Source organism: Sciurus vulgaris (assembly GCF_902686455.1).
Source record: "Sciurus vulgaris genome assembly, chromosome: 13".
In the NCBI taxonomy this organism is placed as follows: Eukaryota; Metazoa; Chordata; class Mammalia; order Rodentia; family Sciuridae; genus Sciurus; species Sciurus vulgaris.
Window position 1 is genome coordinate 37,196,132 of NC_136474.1, and position 17,077 is coordinate 37,213,208.

Below are 17,077 nucleotides of genomic sequence, written 5' to 3' on the forward strand. Positions count from 1 at the left end.
TCACCATTGAGTCATGTGAGGACTAGCTAGCAAGAGCCAACCACTAACTTTTCATGAATTTTGCAAACTAGTGTTCAAATATAGTCATTATTTAAAATGAAATTACATAAATGTGAAACTAAAGCCAATCCTATTAAAAACACAGGTAATCAATTATCAAAACTCCCCTCTTACTACTTCTTTTGGGCTGTCTTGCTATTACCCTGTTCTTCAGGCTGTTTCCATGTCATCAGTGTGCATGGTGGAAATGCTATGTGGTGGGTGATTGCATGCCTTCCCAGCCGCGAGTTCAATAACATTACGCTGCGGGCTTTGAATTGGCCTTGTTGGGAATACTTACACTATGGACAATGACAAAGGCTGGAACCCAAGACTTTTATTTTTCTCATCAGCTTTTTGTTAAATATAGGCTAATGCACTTACAAGCAAGTCTGTGCAAATTCTATCCTCTTAACTAAAAAAGAAAGGAGAGAAGAAAGAGGAGAAAGGAGAGCTTCTACCAGTGTTTAACCTGCATGTATGTGTTGCTTTTCCCTGCAGACAACTGTGATGCTCCGCTGGCTTCTGCCTTGTCCCGGGCATCCTTCAGCAGCTCCTCAGAGCTGTCCAGCAGCCACGGCCCTGGGTTTGCAAGTCTAAATCGGAGAGATGGTGAGTTAGCTGTTGTTTCTGCTCCTTCCTCAGAGAGACCTTTCATCCTTAGTTATTTTCCATTCCTGTAGTTCAAAAATTAATATTTGCATTTTAATGAATTTGAAGAAATTAATTTTTCATGTTATCATTTGTTTGCTTTATTTTTACTATAAATTTATTTTTATTTTGTTTCAATAGCTTTCTTCCTTATTAAGGAAATTAAGTCAGAAGGGAATTATTTGGGGCTCTTCATTATTTCCAATTATACCATTTCTTTTTAGTTTGAGAACAGGCTATGGAAAGTTACTAGTCTAGTGAGCTGATCATGAAAGACTGAAATATATAAATAAGTAAATGAGTTAATATCGGAGCCACTGGGGGAAGTCAGCAGGCCACCACACAATGTCTCTGTGATAGGAAGAGTCCAGGGCCGCTGTTGGGCAATGACCACCATCCTGGGACATCATGTGGGAGACCAGGGGAAGGCTGTGCTGATAGTAGGGATTCCCTCCTTATGCAGTGTGAAGGAAGCAGCAGGCTTGCTTTTTGAAGGTGTATTGTTCCATCATAGGACTCCAGTGTCATTGAGTAAATTATCTTTTCTGTTGCATGAGTAGTAGTTCAGAGGATTAAATCAGTGAATATAATTAAAAATATAGACTGATTTTTCTGTGAAAGGTGAGCTATTCATTTAGGAAGTACAACTTAAAATTAACTCTGCCCCTCAAAGTATAAATGTTGATGATGTAGTCTTGGAGTTGAGTATTTGCTGCCTTTATGAAATATTTCAAAGATATGGGTTTAAGTATAGCTTGAGTAAACTTGAGTAAACTTGGGAAAAGTCTCCAAGTTTAGGATCACTTATTTCCATTGTATTTAATTTAAAAAGTTATTAGCTCAGAATTGTGAAATGGTAGTTACAAAATTCATCTTGTAAATTCAAACTACTTCTATTACTTATTTAAATTAATTTTTTTGTAAGAGAGTAGCAATCAACTGATGAGATTTAGTGTTTATGGTTGCTCCTCTGATTGCATGTAATGTGTGTTTCAATAAATATTCCTTGATAGAACTAGCAGAGTTCAAACTCATTCCCGAAGTATGATTTACAAAGCTTAATATATCAACATTTCTTCTGAAGGATTATCTGTATTTTCTGTTTTATGTGTATAATTTTATTTTTTAAATTCATGCATTTTATGTATTCATGTTGTTTTCTACTGATTTATGAAAAGTAATGAAATATTTCTTAGCAACATTTTGTGACAAATAAAGGAAAGGGGTCTTATGAAGGGTACTGAGAGACTGAATAGAGGTCTGGGCAGGTTTAGGTGTTTCCAGGGCCTAAAGGCAGAGAGGCAACTCCCAAGGGGGTGAGCATCATAGCCAGTGATCTTGTGTCCACACTTGAGTCAGTGATTTTTATGAGCTCCCTACTGGAAGCACAAATTGTTAGAGATAGTAATGGATTAGCATTACCATACAACATAGAATTAAATACTCTTAGAGTTCATTTACTTTTTTATTTGTTCTTTTTAATTGTACATGACAGTAGAATGTATTTTTTTTTTTTTTTTTGGTGGTACTGGGGATTGAACCCAGGGCCTTGTGCTTACAAGGCAAGCATGCTCCCACTGAGCTATATCCCCAGCCCAATATAGTACAATATATTTTGACATATTATACATACAACAATTGCGCCGGTATTTATCGGAGGTGGACTGAAAATAAACTACTTTTCCTATATTCACTAATTTATAGAGGAAGAGAGACTTTGAGAAGAAGGGATGCTTTGCTTAGAGGAAGAGAAACTTTGAGAGAAAGATAGGTTTTGCTTATAGAGAGACTTTGCTAATCAGGAAGTTTTGAGAGAAAGGGAGGCTTCTACGCTTATCAGAGATCTATTTCTTCTTAGAGTTGCTTCCCGCATCCTGTGAACTAGGTGCTATCTATCTGAGGGCTAGCTGCTTCTTCTAGCTGCTTCTGCTTACTGCTGCTCTTGCCTTCTGCCTACTGCCAGCTTATATTCCCTCCAGGAGGTGGAGGGCGGGCCACACCAGTTAAGATCAGAGGAGGAGCCAGGTGCCCTATCACGGCAAAGGTTAAAACGAGCAGTCCCGAGCAGGAGCACTCTGGAACAACCTGTGCTCGCGTTGTGTGCATGGACTTAATTGAATACGACCAATGATAAATCACCTGAGTGTGCTTATGTTAATCAACCTCCTCACTGCCGATGTGATCAAAGCAACCTCTGGCTAGCTGCCAGGCGCCATCCCAGCGCCATCCGCAAGGCATAGCCCCCAACAGATAACAACTTACCATTCTTCTGGTTTTACATTATGTGGGATTACATTGGTTGTGTATTCATATATGAACATAGGAAAGTTATGTCTGATTCATTCTACTGTCTTTCCCATTCCCCTTTGTCTAATCCAGAGTACTTCTATTCTTCCCTTCCCGCCCCTCCCCTTATTGTGAATTAGCATCTGCATATCAGAGAGAACATTTGGCCTTTTGTGTTTTGGTATTGGCTTTTTCACTTGCATGAATGTCCAATTCCATTCATTTACAGGAAAATGCCATAACTTCATTCTCCTTTATGGCTGAGTAACAAACATTCCATTGTTCATTGTGTGTGTGTGTGTGTGTGTGTGTGTGTGTGTACACACTATATTTTTGGAGTCTATTTTAAAAATCTCTGCTCATGGTGATTCTTCTGGAATTCCCATTTAAAAGCCCGAGGTTGGGTTCTGAGTATACATTTAACACAGTGACCCTGACATAATATGCTTTACCTTTAAAAAAAAATTTTTTTTAGTTGTACATAGATCTTTATTTTTATTTATTTATTTATATATGATGCTAAGAATGGAACCCAGTGCCACACATGCTAGGCAAGCACTCTACCACTGACTTACAACCCCACCCCTGCTTTAGCTTTTTATACCAAGAAACATAAACAGTTGAAAAGTGAATACCTTAAAAATGCCTGTACTAAAATTTTTTAAATTAATAGATTTTTAAGAAGTCAATTAAGAAAATTCATGTCATTAGATATGGATATAAATTTATAAAAAATTGGATTTGTACACTTTGTTGCCATCAAAATTAAATTTATATTTTCTAAAACCAAGAGTTAATGTCTCATATAAAGCAGATTGCTGAAATTTGCATTCTAAATAAGAACATGCTATAATATTAATTTTCACTTTTTTCTTCTCAAAATCTTCTTACAAAACTTTGTACTCCAAATTTATCCAAAAATTAAAAAGTAAAAAATAAAAAATAAACACCCAGAACACTATCTCCAAAAGTAGCCTTGTGAGCCTTTCATTCCACATTTTGCTTGTGCAGGGCGTCTAGGGACCTTGGATGAAGCTGGCTCACAGCATTCCGGATGCTGCTGCCTTCCAACCTCAGGACCACCTTCTCATCCTGTCAGTCATGGGGGCTTTAGGTACAGGCTTGGAGACCAGAGCCATGATCTTGGCAGAAGTGGTTGAAATTGAGTAGGAAGAAGCATATTCAGGTTTTTTCTTTTGTGCTTCCCCAAAATGCTTGCATAAATGCTCCTTTCCAGGAAAAGACTGCTCTGTTCACAACTCAGATGCTGAGATTGTAGGCTCTAAAGCTGAAAGTGGCCACCTTCATGGGAGACCCCATTGGAGACAGTGGAAATTGTCTATCAAAAGTGGCAGTGAGAATGCAGTATCATTTATTGTACAACAAAAATAGATGGAGATAAATGGAACTGATTGGCTTGTTCCTTTTTTCCTTGTAATTCTCAGCCTTACCAATGCTGAGCCATTGAGCACATTTCCGCCCAACATGGACTGTGCTCATCTGTGAGTGGAGTCAGGAAAATATTTGCCTAATACTTCCAATGCTATTCATTGCTGAGCATTGTGGAAATTCTTGGTAACACTTAGATACTTATTTCTCACTTCCATACAGTTAGTAATATACATTTATATTATGGGCATCAGGAAGATAAATAAGAAAATAAAAGTGATTAGATTGGGGAAAATGTTTAGATTTGTCTTTAAGATTCTAAATAGCTCCTTACAATATGGGGTTTGACTATTTGAATTCTGCAAACAGCTTATGATATAAAATTCATTGACTTTTAATCCGAGAATGTTTAAATAAACTTGAAAGAGTAAATAATAGTTTAAAATATCTGAAAGTATGTCAACTCCTGATACAAATCAGAATGTTACTAAATATTCAATGCAAATCTTTCCCTAACATTTTTTCATATAACCTAGTTTCTTTTAATACAGGATTTTTTTTGCCTTTCCACATCAGATGCTTAGTTCTGTTTATTTGTTCTTCCTAAAAATTTTAGACCTACAAGGGCCAAGAGATTTCCTATTTTTAAGTTATCATTTTTTTTCCTGAAAAAAAAATTTTTTTTAAACCCTACAGATGCACTATGGGTATGAAGTGCTGTAGACAGGCCAAAGGTAAAAGCATGTATGTGAAATATGTCCATGTGCTGGTGCACAGAGCCCTGTGTTGGCAGCTACATAGCTTTATTTATTCAGTTTTTATGAAATGCTAGATGGTGGCACCTGGGAGGAAAAGCTCTGAAACAACAAGGTTTGAACAGAATCTGCCCTGGAGTCATCACGTGGAAGGGAAACACTCACCTGCTCAGGTTCTTTTCTGCTCCTTTTCTAGCTTCAGAGCCTCCATATTCTCCAGAAAGCCTGTTACCAGAGGAGACAAACAATGAACCAGACATGTTTGTTTTCAGTGTTGTCAGCATCCTTCAGGGAGGTTGTGTTAGTTGTGGTTTTTGTCTACCAACTATGCCTAATTATAAAATTACCCCCAGAATCAAGTTCTGCGGGATTCAGTTGCTTCTTTTGGATGGTTGACCATTTTCTGGGAATGCTCAGATTTCTTAGTGCTGTTCCTTCCTTGCACAGTACAATCTCCTGTGCTTGTGGAACTGTGAGATAGGAAACATCCTGGTGTGTGTCAGCTCCTCATGTTAGTCCTTGGCTCTTGCTGTGTGCTGAGGAAGTTTGTCCGGCTTTAACCTTGAAAACAAGTTGACTTCTGCTCCTGAAGCCTGTGGTGGACTTCCTAAGTGTTCTCAGGGAACAGTCATCATCCTGTGCTGAATGTGTCCCCTGTCACTTTACTTCTTGCTAATGGTGTAGCCTCCCTGAAGTCTGTGAGTCTCATTTCTGGCCTGAGCAGCAAGTCAGGACCTTGATTATGTGTATTTTGCCCCTGTCAAGTTGATCTTTTGTATAGATTCAGTCAGACTCAGCTCATTTCTTTGGCTCCTTTTGATGACCTCACAGGGTTACTGTGAGGAAGGGAAAGAACATATTGATGGATTTGTCCTGACAGCTTAGGCTGAGAACTGAACTATCACTTCCACCCACAGCTCAGCTGCCATGACTAGTCTCTTTGCCCTGTGAAACCACAGGGAACATGGAAGAAGGATGCTTTATGTGGCCAAGGAGTAGGAAACCAGGATCTGCAGACTCTCTTGACTTGGCATTGTCCAATTTGTGATTTTGAAATTTTACTGTGGTGTGAAAGTGATATGTGTTCTGTAGAAATTGTACTTTGAATTTTGTATTTTATTTTTTCTCTGGGCCATGTGATCAAATTATGAGGGTGAACAACCATACCCTACAGTATGTTGTGATATTTGGTAGGTTAGGTGTATTCAATGCATTTTCCATTTACAGTATTTTCAAATGACAGGTTTATCAGGATATAATACCATGGTAAGTTGAGGAGCACCACTATTTGGCAAAGGGTGGTAATGGCTGATGACTACCTTAACCCCTACAAGGTATTATCCCTAAATTCCACATGGAAGCAAAGCAAAAGCCTGCCTATGTTTTTAACATATTCTTCTCACCTTTTTGATCCTCTGATCCTTTGTTCCTGAGCAAGGATTGTGGATTATTGTCCTACTATGTGCTAGTCATCACATCCTATTTTCCTCTTTTCTGGGTTGTTCTTTACTCTCCCTGGCTTCTCTTGGGCTTAAAAGTATAATGATCTCTTGAAAGTAGCATTAACTAAAGGAGAGGAATGAAAAATAGAACAGCTTATTTCAAAGTTTTTTCTGTGTATATACTCTTCTTGATCAGTATATGATGGTGGCCACAATTTTGCCATGAAAGTTTCCCATTTATGTGAAAGCAAGTAGTACCTAAGGCTTACTTGGTACCTTCCCAAATGGTGTCTGGAACCCTTCTTAGGGGCAACCAAATTTTGTCCTAGTTGGGTAGCAAACTAGGTACTCTTTTTCCCTTTCAAAATACCTATTATATTTTAACTTTTTTTCATGGTACACTCTGAGCTACATTGAACACCAGGTCAACACAGATCTTGGAGATGTCATTGTTTCTCTCTAGCCTCTTCCTTTACCACTTGTTCAGGAGTGCACATAAGAAAAATGGATCAACACATAGTAGTAACAGGTGTTTGTGTAAAAAGAGCTACAGAAACAAATGTCAGATGCTGAAAGGGCACTGAAAGTTGTCCCTGGGGATGCTGCACACAAAACTTCAGGGAGCCAGTGGTGACCTCTCACGATGTGATCACAAGCCAGGTTCCTTTTGCCTACCACACAACATACCAGTCACCGAAATAAGTTTTGGAAAACAGCAAAAGTTTATCCACAATTTGGCCAAGCATGGAGGTAGAATACCTAAGTCTTAAATCTGCCTCCTGGAGGATAGGGTTTGGGGATATTTATGGGATAAAGAAGCAGGATATTTAAGGTGTGGGTGATGGTGATTGGAGTCCCAAGTAATCAGTGGTTTTCACTGGTATAATCAAGCTTCATGGCTCCTCCTGGGATGCATGTTCAGAAAATGGCAGCATTAACATGTTCTGAGGGTGGAGGTTTGACCTCCTGACATTTATAGGCAACCCACTGCACACATGTACAGGCCTCTGGGTAGAGTCCTTGATTTTAACACAAATAATCTTCACATGCCTGAAAAGTAAACTTGTTAAAAGCCATTATCATCATAACTCCTATGTTTGAGGTGCTAGTTACAGCAGGGGTAGTGGGAGACTTAATAGTATTTTTGCTAAGCTGAGTATCTTCCAGAATTAGTGATTTTTAAAAGTTAACTAAGAAAGTAACTAAGCGAGGAGCACAGGTTCTCAGAGTCGGAGAAATACAAGGGTTGATTAGTATAAATGAGACTGGGTCACCTGTGTTTGCTATTGGCTAGTAATTGTCAAAGTCAGGATTCTTTCTTCACTAGGAGTCTTTGTGACGAACTCTTTGAATGATCAAATTTTTGAGAATGATGGGGTGAGGGGTAGGAAGTGATCTTTGATGGAGCCTTTGGCACTTCAGAAGATATGTATTTACCATCTTAAACTATTCTTTTAGTACATGCCCAGAGGGTGATTATGGCCCACTTACCAAAGACTTGGTTTTAAATGTACTTACATATCTTTAATATTACTGACATTTAATGAATATCTCAGATTGACCAATATAAAGTTATTTTGAATTTACTTTTGAGTTGCTTAATTGCAAAGCCACTGCAGAGTGCATCTGCACTTCATAAGGAATTGTTTTACAACTAGGTGTCTGGGAAACTGCAAACCAGCTGGGCTTCTGGAAAATTGTTGGAAGCATAGAAGAAGTGAGTCAGAGCACACCTATATGGATCCAGAGGAAGGATTCTGCGTTTTCTATACCCTCACAGCCAGAAAGGCTGCATGTAGATAACTGGAATTGTTTCCTAAGGAGTCAAAGCTAAAGCAAATGCTTTAGTAAATTCCCCTCAGCAAAGTAGGCAGGGTCATGCGCAAAAACCTCAAGGTGTAAAACCCAGAGATCTCTGAGGTTTTGAGCAGGGAGCATCACAGTGCTGCCTAAGTCTTCCCTGGGAACATTTCCCACTTCCCTTATATTTTTCCAACTCACCCTGGTCATCTTGAACCCCTAATGAGACACCTGTGAATTCAGGTGCAGTTAAGTGAGGAAAAGAAACAATGTTAACAGTGACCTGCTGGGAAACCTTCCTTGGCAGTAATGCCAAATTAGTATTTATTTGCGTGACCTCTGGATGCCCTGAAGATGGGCAGGTCTTTCATTTCACATAAGCCACTTGGCATTTCTCCCTTTGGATATCTCTCTGCTCTGCCTTGTTAAAATTTGAGGAAGCCATGCCCTAATTTTCACCTTTCACCTGAGCATTCCCCTCTGCACAAAACTGACACTCTGACTTGTTTGGGCAGTATATGCCTAAATGCCACCAGAGCAGTGGTTAGTGTCATTACTGTCTGTGGCCCGGGTAATGAAGGCAGGGAGGCTCCTGGGCTTGTTACATGTTTGGGCTAGTTTTGTTTTCTTTATTTTCTCATCTTCTCCAAATTAGTCAGCACATTTGAGTCAGCTCTTGAGGACTCTCTAGTAAAAGTGGCAGGTGATTGATGACTAAGTCATGAAATGGCTGCAGATCACAGCATTTGGTGTGACCTCTTGCTGTAATTGCAGCAAGGGCAGCAATATCTGCAGCAGGCAGCCTGTCTTCCATCAGGTGATGACACCTGAAGGAAAATTACCAGGCACTTCATTCATCTATTGAATCTTCATCCCAATCCCAAAATAAACATCCCTTTTTTCTTATTGGGGGAAGGATGTTTTTGTAGTAGGTGACTTCCCAACATTGAGGTCCTTGCTTTGTGCAATTGGGGCCCGTGGACATGTTTTTATTTGCATAAATAGGTTTTTGTTGTTATTGCTTTTGTTTTGCTTTATTTATTCAGCCAAGCTTTCTGTGAAGGGGCTGAAACTAGAGAATAAGGAGCAGTGGACAAGCAGCCTGTGCTGTGGGCAGAGGAAGAGCTGTGGTGAGGAGCACCTTTCTTGTGGGTTCAGGATTGGTCATTGTGAAATGGTAATTGAGAAATACTGGGCTCCATTTCAGGGGCTACTGGTTCCTTTGTGGTCTTTACTGAAGATTTGCAGTGTTTGGTAATGCAGGCTGATAAGTTTAAGACTGTTGAGTTAACATCCCTAGTCCTCTTCATTTTTAATTTTGAGACAGTCTCGTTAAGTTACTGAGGCTGGCCTTCAACCTGTGATCCTCCGCCTCAGCCACTCCTGCCCCCAAACAATCTATTGATTCTTGTTAGTAAGGGGGCTGCCCTCAAGCCCAGCCCTTCTAATTTTGAATTAATGTTTTGGTTTTTTTGTTGGGCAAGAGTGGTTTCCAGTACTGTCTCAAGCTCCCTAGTATTCCTCAGGTCAGAGTTTGTATATTCTCCACTCACTCTCTTTAACACTTTATTGAATTTTAGAAAAAGCACCAACTGCCCCGCTACTGTGGACAGTGGATGTTTTAGTCAGCTTTTTCACTGTCGTGACTAAATGACCTGACCAGCACAACTGTAAAGGAGGAAGGGTTTATTTGAGGGCTCATGGTTTCAGAGGTCCTAGTCCATAGAAAGCTGGCTCTGTTCCTCAGGGCTCAAGGTGAAGCTGAACATTATGGTGGAAGAGAATGGCAGAAGGAAGCAGCTCACATCATCAGGAAGCAGAGAGAGAGAGTCTCCACTCTCCAGATACAAAATATATACCCCAAAGCCACGCCCCAATTCCAGTCTGCTCCAGCCACATCCTACCACTTGAATTAATCCCTAATGGGTCTCTTACAACCCAATCATTTCTCCTCTGAAACTTCCTGTATTGTCTCACTTGTGAGCTTCTGGGGGACACCTCACATCCAAACCATAACAACGGGCATGCACAGAAGTCCAGCAGCTCAGCATCATTGCCTGCAGGAATCTGGGGTTTACCTGGGACTGTGTTTTCCTGCTGACATGATTGCCTTTTGGCAGGGGGTGTTCTGAAGTTTCAATACTTTATCAGGGAACCCCCATGATCAAGTTGCTTAATTTGGATACCAGCAACACCTCCTCCCCACAGGTAAGGGATGTGAAATGTTCAAGGTAGATTCCGTGCAGATGTTGAAAGCTGGCCTGCAGGGATGGGGCTGCGCTTGGGGGAGAAGCTGGTCCCAGGGCTACATGCTGGGAACATGCTAATATTTTTCATTTGGCTGTGCTATTCTACATGGTTTCCCATGTTAATTATATTTCCTGGCTTCCAGAGAAAGAATAAAAAGGACAAAAAGATGGTGAAGTGAAAAAAAGAATCGTATCCTTAATATGTTCTTGAGAACTTTATTACTAACTAGTATAAACTAGAATACAGGAAAGTTAATAGTTTTTTAGAGGTCAGACTGAGTCATCTAAAATTTCAAGTGTAGAAATTTTTAACATAAAAGAATCAATACCTAATTTCTAACATTTAAAAAAAAATAGCTATAAAATCAGAAACTGTTGCAGTGGGAATGTTACCTAGGATTGTCAATTAACTCTCAGCTACAACCAGACAGACTTCACATTTACCAAAAGTTTTATCAGAAAGTTTAGACAGACAGTAGGAGTAGGCAGAAAGGCAATGAGTGATGACTCACCTTGTCATGAAAAGCAAAGACTGAGAACTCGTCATGGGTTGGAGGACTCTAAGGAGACTGGATGATGACATTTAATGTAGGATCCTGGAGTAGAGCCTGGACCAGAGAGAGGGAATGAGTTGAAAATTCAGGCAACCAAAATAATTTGAGGTCTTGTTAATGGCATTGTCCTGCTGATCTCCTGAACATAATTATTCTATCATGTGACTGTTGCTGAGAGTAGATTTTAAGTCTTCTTACCACAAAAGAGTTAGTATTTTGGTTATATGTATGTACCACAAAAGACTTAGTATTTTGGTTGTGTATATGCTAATTTTATGATGTAGCCACTCTACCATGCATGAATATGTCAAAATGAGTGGGACACCATAAGTAAATGTAATTTTTATTTTTCAGTAAAAAATAATAATATTGTCCTAATGTTAGTATCTTAGTTTTGATCAAAGTGTTCTGGGGAAGCTAGTTAGTTAATAGGGATATGGAAATTGCCTATACAATCTTTGTAATTTTTCTATAAATCTGAAGTTATTTCAAAGTAAAAATATAGAAAATGCACTAACTGCAGAACAACCATAATTACAGCTGGGAGATTCAGGATCAAAGAAAAAGACATTTTGCTTAGGAAAATTTTAAATATTTGAAGAAAGATTTATTGCTGCAAATGAGGAAATCTTAGAAGGAACCTGGGTTTATCAATCTGTAAGCTTTACATTTTCCTGGAGGAATAGCAGCACATGCGTGTAGCGCTGTGCACGGAGGATGCAGTCAAGAGGCAGGGCTCTGCATGTTCCCACCTGCTCCTCCAGGAGTCCTGATGCAGGGGCCAGATAATCCCAACTTCTGCCTCATAAGCACATTTACTTATAAATAGGGCATGGGTGTCAGCGCTAGCAGTTGGTGAACTGACACATCTCAAAAATAAATTAAGAATGAATGTAATCTGAAACTGTCAGTTATTATCAGAGCCTCGACTTAGGTATGAGTATTGGGAGAAAATTAGAAAAAAAAAGCATTTTTTTCTATTAGGGGTCATTGACAAGACATTGCTATTTTCTAGACATTATTAGAAAGAGGATTTTCAAGCTTATTTCCACATTTTTATAATTACATACTAATTTGAAAATCATAAAATTCAGTAAGAAAAATCTGAGTCTAAATCCATGGATTCCTTAACTATAGATTCAAGCAACCTCCAGTCCAAAAAAAAAAAAAAAAAAAAAAAAGTCCCATATATGTACAGACATTTTTTCTTATGATTTCCCCTCAACAATACTGTGTTCTGTCTGTGTACATGGCATTGCATTGTATTAGGTATTGCAAGTGACCCAGAGATGATTTCAGTGATGTAGAGGTTTTAAAGGATATAGAGTGGTTTATATGCAAATATGACATTATTTTATATAATGGACTTGAGCATCCTTGGAATTTGGTATTCAAGAGCTCCTGGACCAAGTCCCTGGTGGTATTGATGGACAGCTGTGTACACCTCATATTTGTGTTAAAATGGAAGAATAAAGTACATCAACAGTATATGCTTGGGCACCCCTAATTCGTCTATTTTAGCAGGTACTGGACACAACAAAGCACAGTCATTTCTGTTCTGTTCTATTGTCTTGAATGCCTGGGAAACACCATCCTTCCAGAGAGGGAAGGCACCACTTGCCGGGTGGGGCTCTCTCTAAACCTTGTGAATCGCCCCTCAGAACTCTTCCTTTTCTGCACAGAAATCTCCTTTACTCCTGCACCCTCCACCCTCCACTGCACTTTATTTCAAATTGTTTTTGAGATGTCTGTTTGTCCCATGAGTTTGCAAGCATCCGAGTGCTTCATGCTATCACCATCTTACTATCCCAGCCATCAGGATTGTGCTTCCTAATACTGGGAATCTAGGATTAAGGTTTTTTAGCTGTACTGTGGTCTGGATATTTTTCTTCATGTCCAGTAAAGGGCAAATCATGCATAAATCCCAGTAAAGGCAAGAGTTCCAAGGAACCTTGATGTGCTGTTCAATCCTGTGCTGAGTTGACTCAGCTTCTACTCAGATTAGCATTGAACTAGTGAACACCAGAAAGCCAGGGTTTAAGAGCTATAGATCAGAATGGTTAATGTAGGCTTCATGAATTTACCCTTCCTGTGGTCTTTATTGTGTGTGTGCATAATTATGAGATAGTATATGTTTTGTAATTTGAAACTATGATTTTTATGTTTCATTGATGTTCACATTCTTAATATGCTTTTTTGAAGTTTTTAAAAATTTTTATTTGGTGTACACAGAGCTAGTATGTTTTCTTTCATTGGGTGGATGTCCTGGAATAATCCATTCAAGGAAGTTTACTTAGTCCAATTTAATGAAGCCTATATTCTTTGTGCACTGATGGAAACAGTGGTGCCACATATTGAAGCCGTTATTTCCAGATCAGAGTGAAAACCCTGGTTGAATTTTTCTAGTTCCTCCAGTAGAGCTGCTAGGGACCTATCTTGCTTTCAGGGGTACAATGAGGCAAAATGCTGGATTTTAAATATACCATTTTTCTTATTTCCATTTCCATGAAAAGGAGCTGGTGGCTGGACTCCATTTGTATCAGATAAATACCAGTGGCTGCAGATTGACCTTGGAGAGAGAATGAAGGTCACGGCTGTGGCCACCCAGGGAGGATATGGGAGCTCCGACTGGGTGACCAGCTACCTCCTGATGTTCAGTGACAGTGGGAGGAACTGGAAACAGTATCGAAGAGAAGAAAGCTTCTTGGTATGTTCCTCTGTTGGGAAACACGGTTTGTCAGAGTATGAATTTTGCCAGTTCCTACAGGTTGCTGCAATCTATCATATCATCTATAGAAACAGAGCCTCCAAAAGCACCTGAATAAGCTTTCAAGTGCATTAAAGACACAAGTGGCTTTTAAAAACACATTGCCCATGTTTAATTAATGAAATAAGTAAAAGTAGAACAGTTTTATAATTCAGTGAAATACTGAGAATGTCCTCTCATCATTCCTTTAAGTCATGTAGAGTCTAGGGATCAAGAAGTTGCTTAGAATACGTTTAATTTTGTTCAGTTACTCAGTAGTTTGCATTGCCTTGGCATTGTTAAATCCAATAAATTCATTCTTCTCTGACCTCTGATTAACTGAGATTTCTAAGAGACACTTAAATACATGTAATGGAGGATCTCCCTATGGAGGATGTGTTCAGGGACCTAGGTGGCCCTTGTCATTCAGGACTCTTTGAGAGTCCTGGAAATCATAACTATTTTCAGTTATTTAAAATGGTATGATAAGTGACTTTTTTTTTTTAACTTCTGAGTACATGTTGATGCTTCTTTTAAAAGATTTAAATTTTGATTACTTAACTTTTTGAATATTCTAATAACTCTAGTTTTTTTATTACAGACTTATTACTTAATGTGTCAATTTTACTGTGCTCTGAAAGACTGTAAAGGGAGAGTGTTGGAGCCCTCTGTACAGTACCTGTACCTGGCTGGTGGAGCACCCAGTGGGGGTATGGATTGAGGAAGGTTTGTCAGAGGGAGAAGAAATTGCTTTTTATTGAAAATACAATTTAGGTGGTTGCCAGTGGTTGGGTGAGGGGAGAAGTGGCAGCTAGTATTCAGTGGATATAGAGTTTCAGTTTGGGAAGATGAAAAATTTTCTGGAGATTGGTGGAGGAGATCCCTGCACAGCAGGGTGAATGAACTCAATGCTACAGAACTGGAGGCCTAAAAATGAGTAAAGTGATGAAGTTTGCACTAATGTATAACTTACCATAATAACAAGATACATAGTTTAGCTTCATTTAATTCAGGCTAAGGATATTGGATAACTTTTTCTTTTTCCTCAGTTTCCATGGCAAGAGGAAGGAGGTTAGCTTAAAAGCCACTACTTCCTAGCACATCACTTATCAATAAGGCTATAAGGCCATAGAATGATCATAATCCTGGGGTAGCAAATTGTCCTCGGTAGAATTTTGTTAAAATTCTGTTACTTATTATATATTATTTACTTATTTATATATATACTATATATATATATATATATATATACTATATATATATATATATAAGTATTATTTACTTATTTATATATATATAAATAGATTGTGGTCTTTTTTTTTTTTTGACTGTGGTCTGTTTTTATCTCTGAAACTCTCTTTAGCTTGGCAGTTCATGTTGGTTTTAATTGAATCAAGAATAGTTCTCGGCCGGTGCCATCACTGGTTGGTGGCAGTCGCACGAGCTGGTGGCTGAGTCAGGCCACCTACATCGCGGAGGTAAGAAGCTGGCAGATAACCCACCCAGCCAGCAGGCCAAGGACAGATGTCATAACTGAGCTACCCCGCCTGAATTGCACCTAGGTCAGTGCCATCACGGGTTGGTTGTAGTCGTGGAGCGAGTTGACGAGCGAGTCGGGCAGCTTGCATTGCGGAGGTAGCAGGCAGGCACCCAACTCACCTGCCTTGCAGAGTGGGGCGGCAGGTAGCCAATCTGCCCAACTACCAGACCAAATACAGATGCCACCACTGCCCGACCACCACACCGAGGTTTGTTGCCATCACGGTGTTAGACAGAGGCTTCTTTATAGGCTGGTGCAGGCATTGTGAGTTACTCCTGAGGGTGTGGCCATCATCATTGGAAGGGCAACTCCCTTTCCGAGACACCTACAGGAGGCTAGAGGACCTTTGACAAGACCCAGGAGCCAAGAAGAGGAGGTATTGAGAGACTCGGGACCAACTCAGAGCCACCAGGGAATATACCCCACCTGAAGGCCACCACCCACAGAAGGCCAGCTTCCTAGTGGAGCACCACATTAGCAAGTTCCTCCAAGACTTCAAGCTACTGAAGGCTAAGAGGTGAGTTATTGGAAATCTACAGAGACAATATTAGTCAATAGAGGAAATCTGCAATATCCCAGAGTTTCACTACTAGAGGGGTAGATACCTGAACAATATGAGAAATGAGGGAAGAAGATGTCCCAAACAAACCTAGATGGTATAGCAATAATATCCAATGACAGCATGGCAGAAAAAATGTCAGAAAGGGAGTTCAGAATGTACATAATCAAAATGATCAGGGAAGCAAACGAGGAGATGAAAGAGCAAATGCAGGCATTCAAGGATGAGATGAAAGGGCAAATGCAGGCATTCAATGATTGCACCAATCAACAGTTAAAAGAGCAAATACAGGAAGCAAAAGATCATTTCAATAAAGAGTCAGAGATATTGAAAAAACAAACAAACAGAAATCCTTCAAATAAAGGAAACAATAAACCAAATTAAAAACTCCATAGAAAGCATAACCAATAGGATAGAACACCTGGAAGACAGAACCTCAGATATTGAAGACAAAATATTTAATCTTGAAAACAAAGTTGACCAAACAGAGAAGATGGTAAGAAATCACGAACAGAATCTACAAGAACTATGGGATATCATGAAGAGGCCAAATTTAAGAATTATCAGGATTAAGGAAAGCTTAGCGAAACAAACCAAAGGAATGAACAATCTATTCAATGAAATAATATCAGGAAATTTCCCAAATCTGAAGAATGAAATGGAAAATCAAGTACAAGAGGCTTATAGGACTCCAAATACACAAAATTACAACAGACCCACACCAAGGCACATTATAATGAAAATACCTAACATACAAAATAAAGACAGAATTTTAAAGGCTTCGAGAGAAAAGAATCAATTTACATTCAGGGGGAAACCAATATGGATATCAGCAGATTTTTCAATCCAGACCCTAAAAGCTAGAAGGGCCTGGAACAACATTTTTCAAGCTCTGAAAGAAAATGGATGCCAACCAAGAATCTTATACCCAGCAAAACTTACCTTCAGATTTGACGATGAAATAAAATCCTTCCATGATAAACAAAAGCTAAAAGAATTTACAAAAAGAAAGCTGGCATTACAGAACATTCTCAGCAAAATATTCTATGAGGAAGAGATGAAAAACA

General features: G+C 39.3%; 1 protein-coding gene and 1 long non-coding RNA gene across 2 annotated transcripts in view; one reads left to right on the forward strand and one right to left on the reverse strand.

Annotated features, from left to right (window-relative positions):
• Positions 1-17,077, forward strand: part of LOC306642730 (contactin-associated protein-like 3) — a 237,119-nt gene that overhangs the window by 20,642 nt on the left and 199,400 nt on the right. The window contains 2 exon segments of the mRNA XM_079108476.1: positions 541-651; positions 13,679-13,872. Of these exon segments, the coding sequence (XP_078964602.1) occupies positions 541-651; positions 13,679-13,872 (305 nt within the window).
• On the reverse strand, positions 563-11,302 carry LOC306642755. The gene is made up of 3 exons (XR_013758673.1): positions 11,124-11,302; positions 5,286-5,345; positions 563-716 (listed from the first exon to the last, which is right to left on the reverse strand). It is a non-coding gene; the product is annotated as an uncharacterized lncRNA (long non-coding RNA).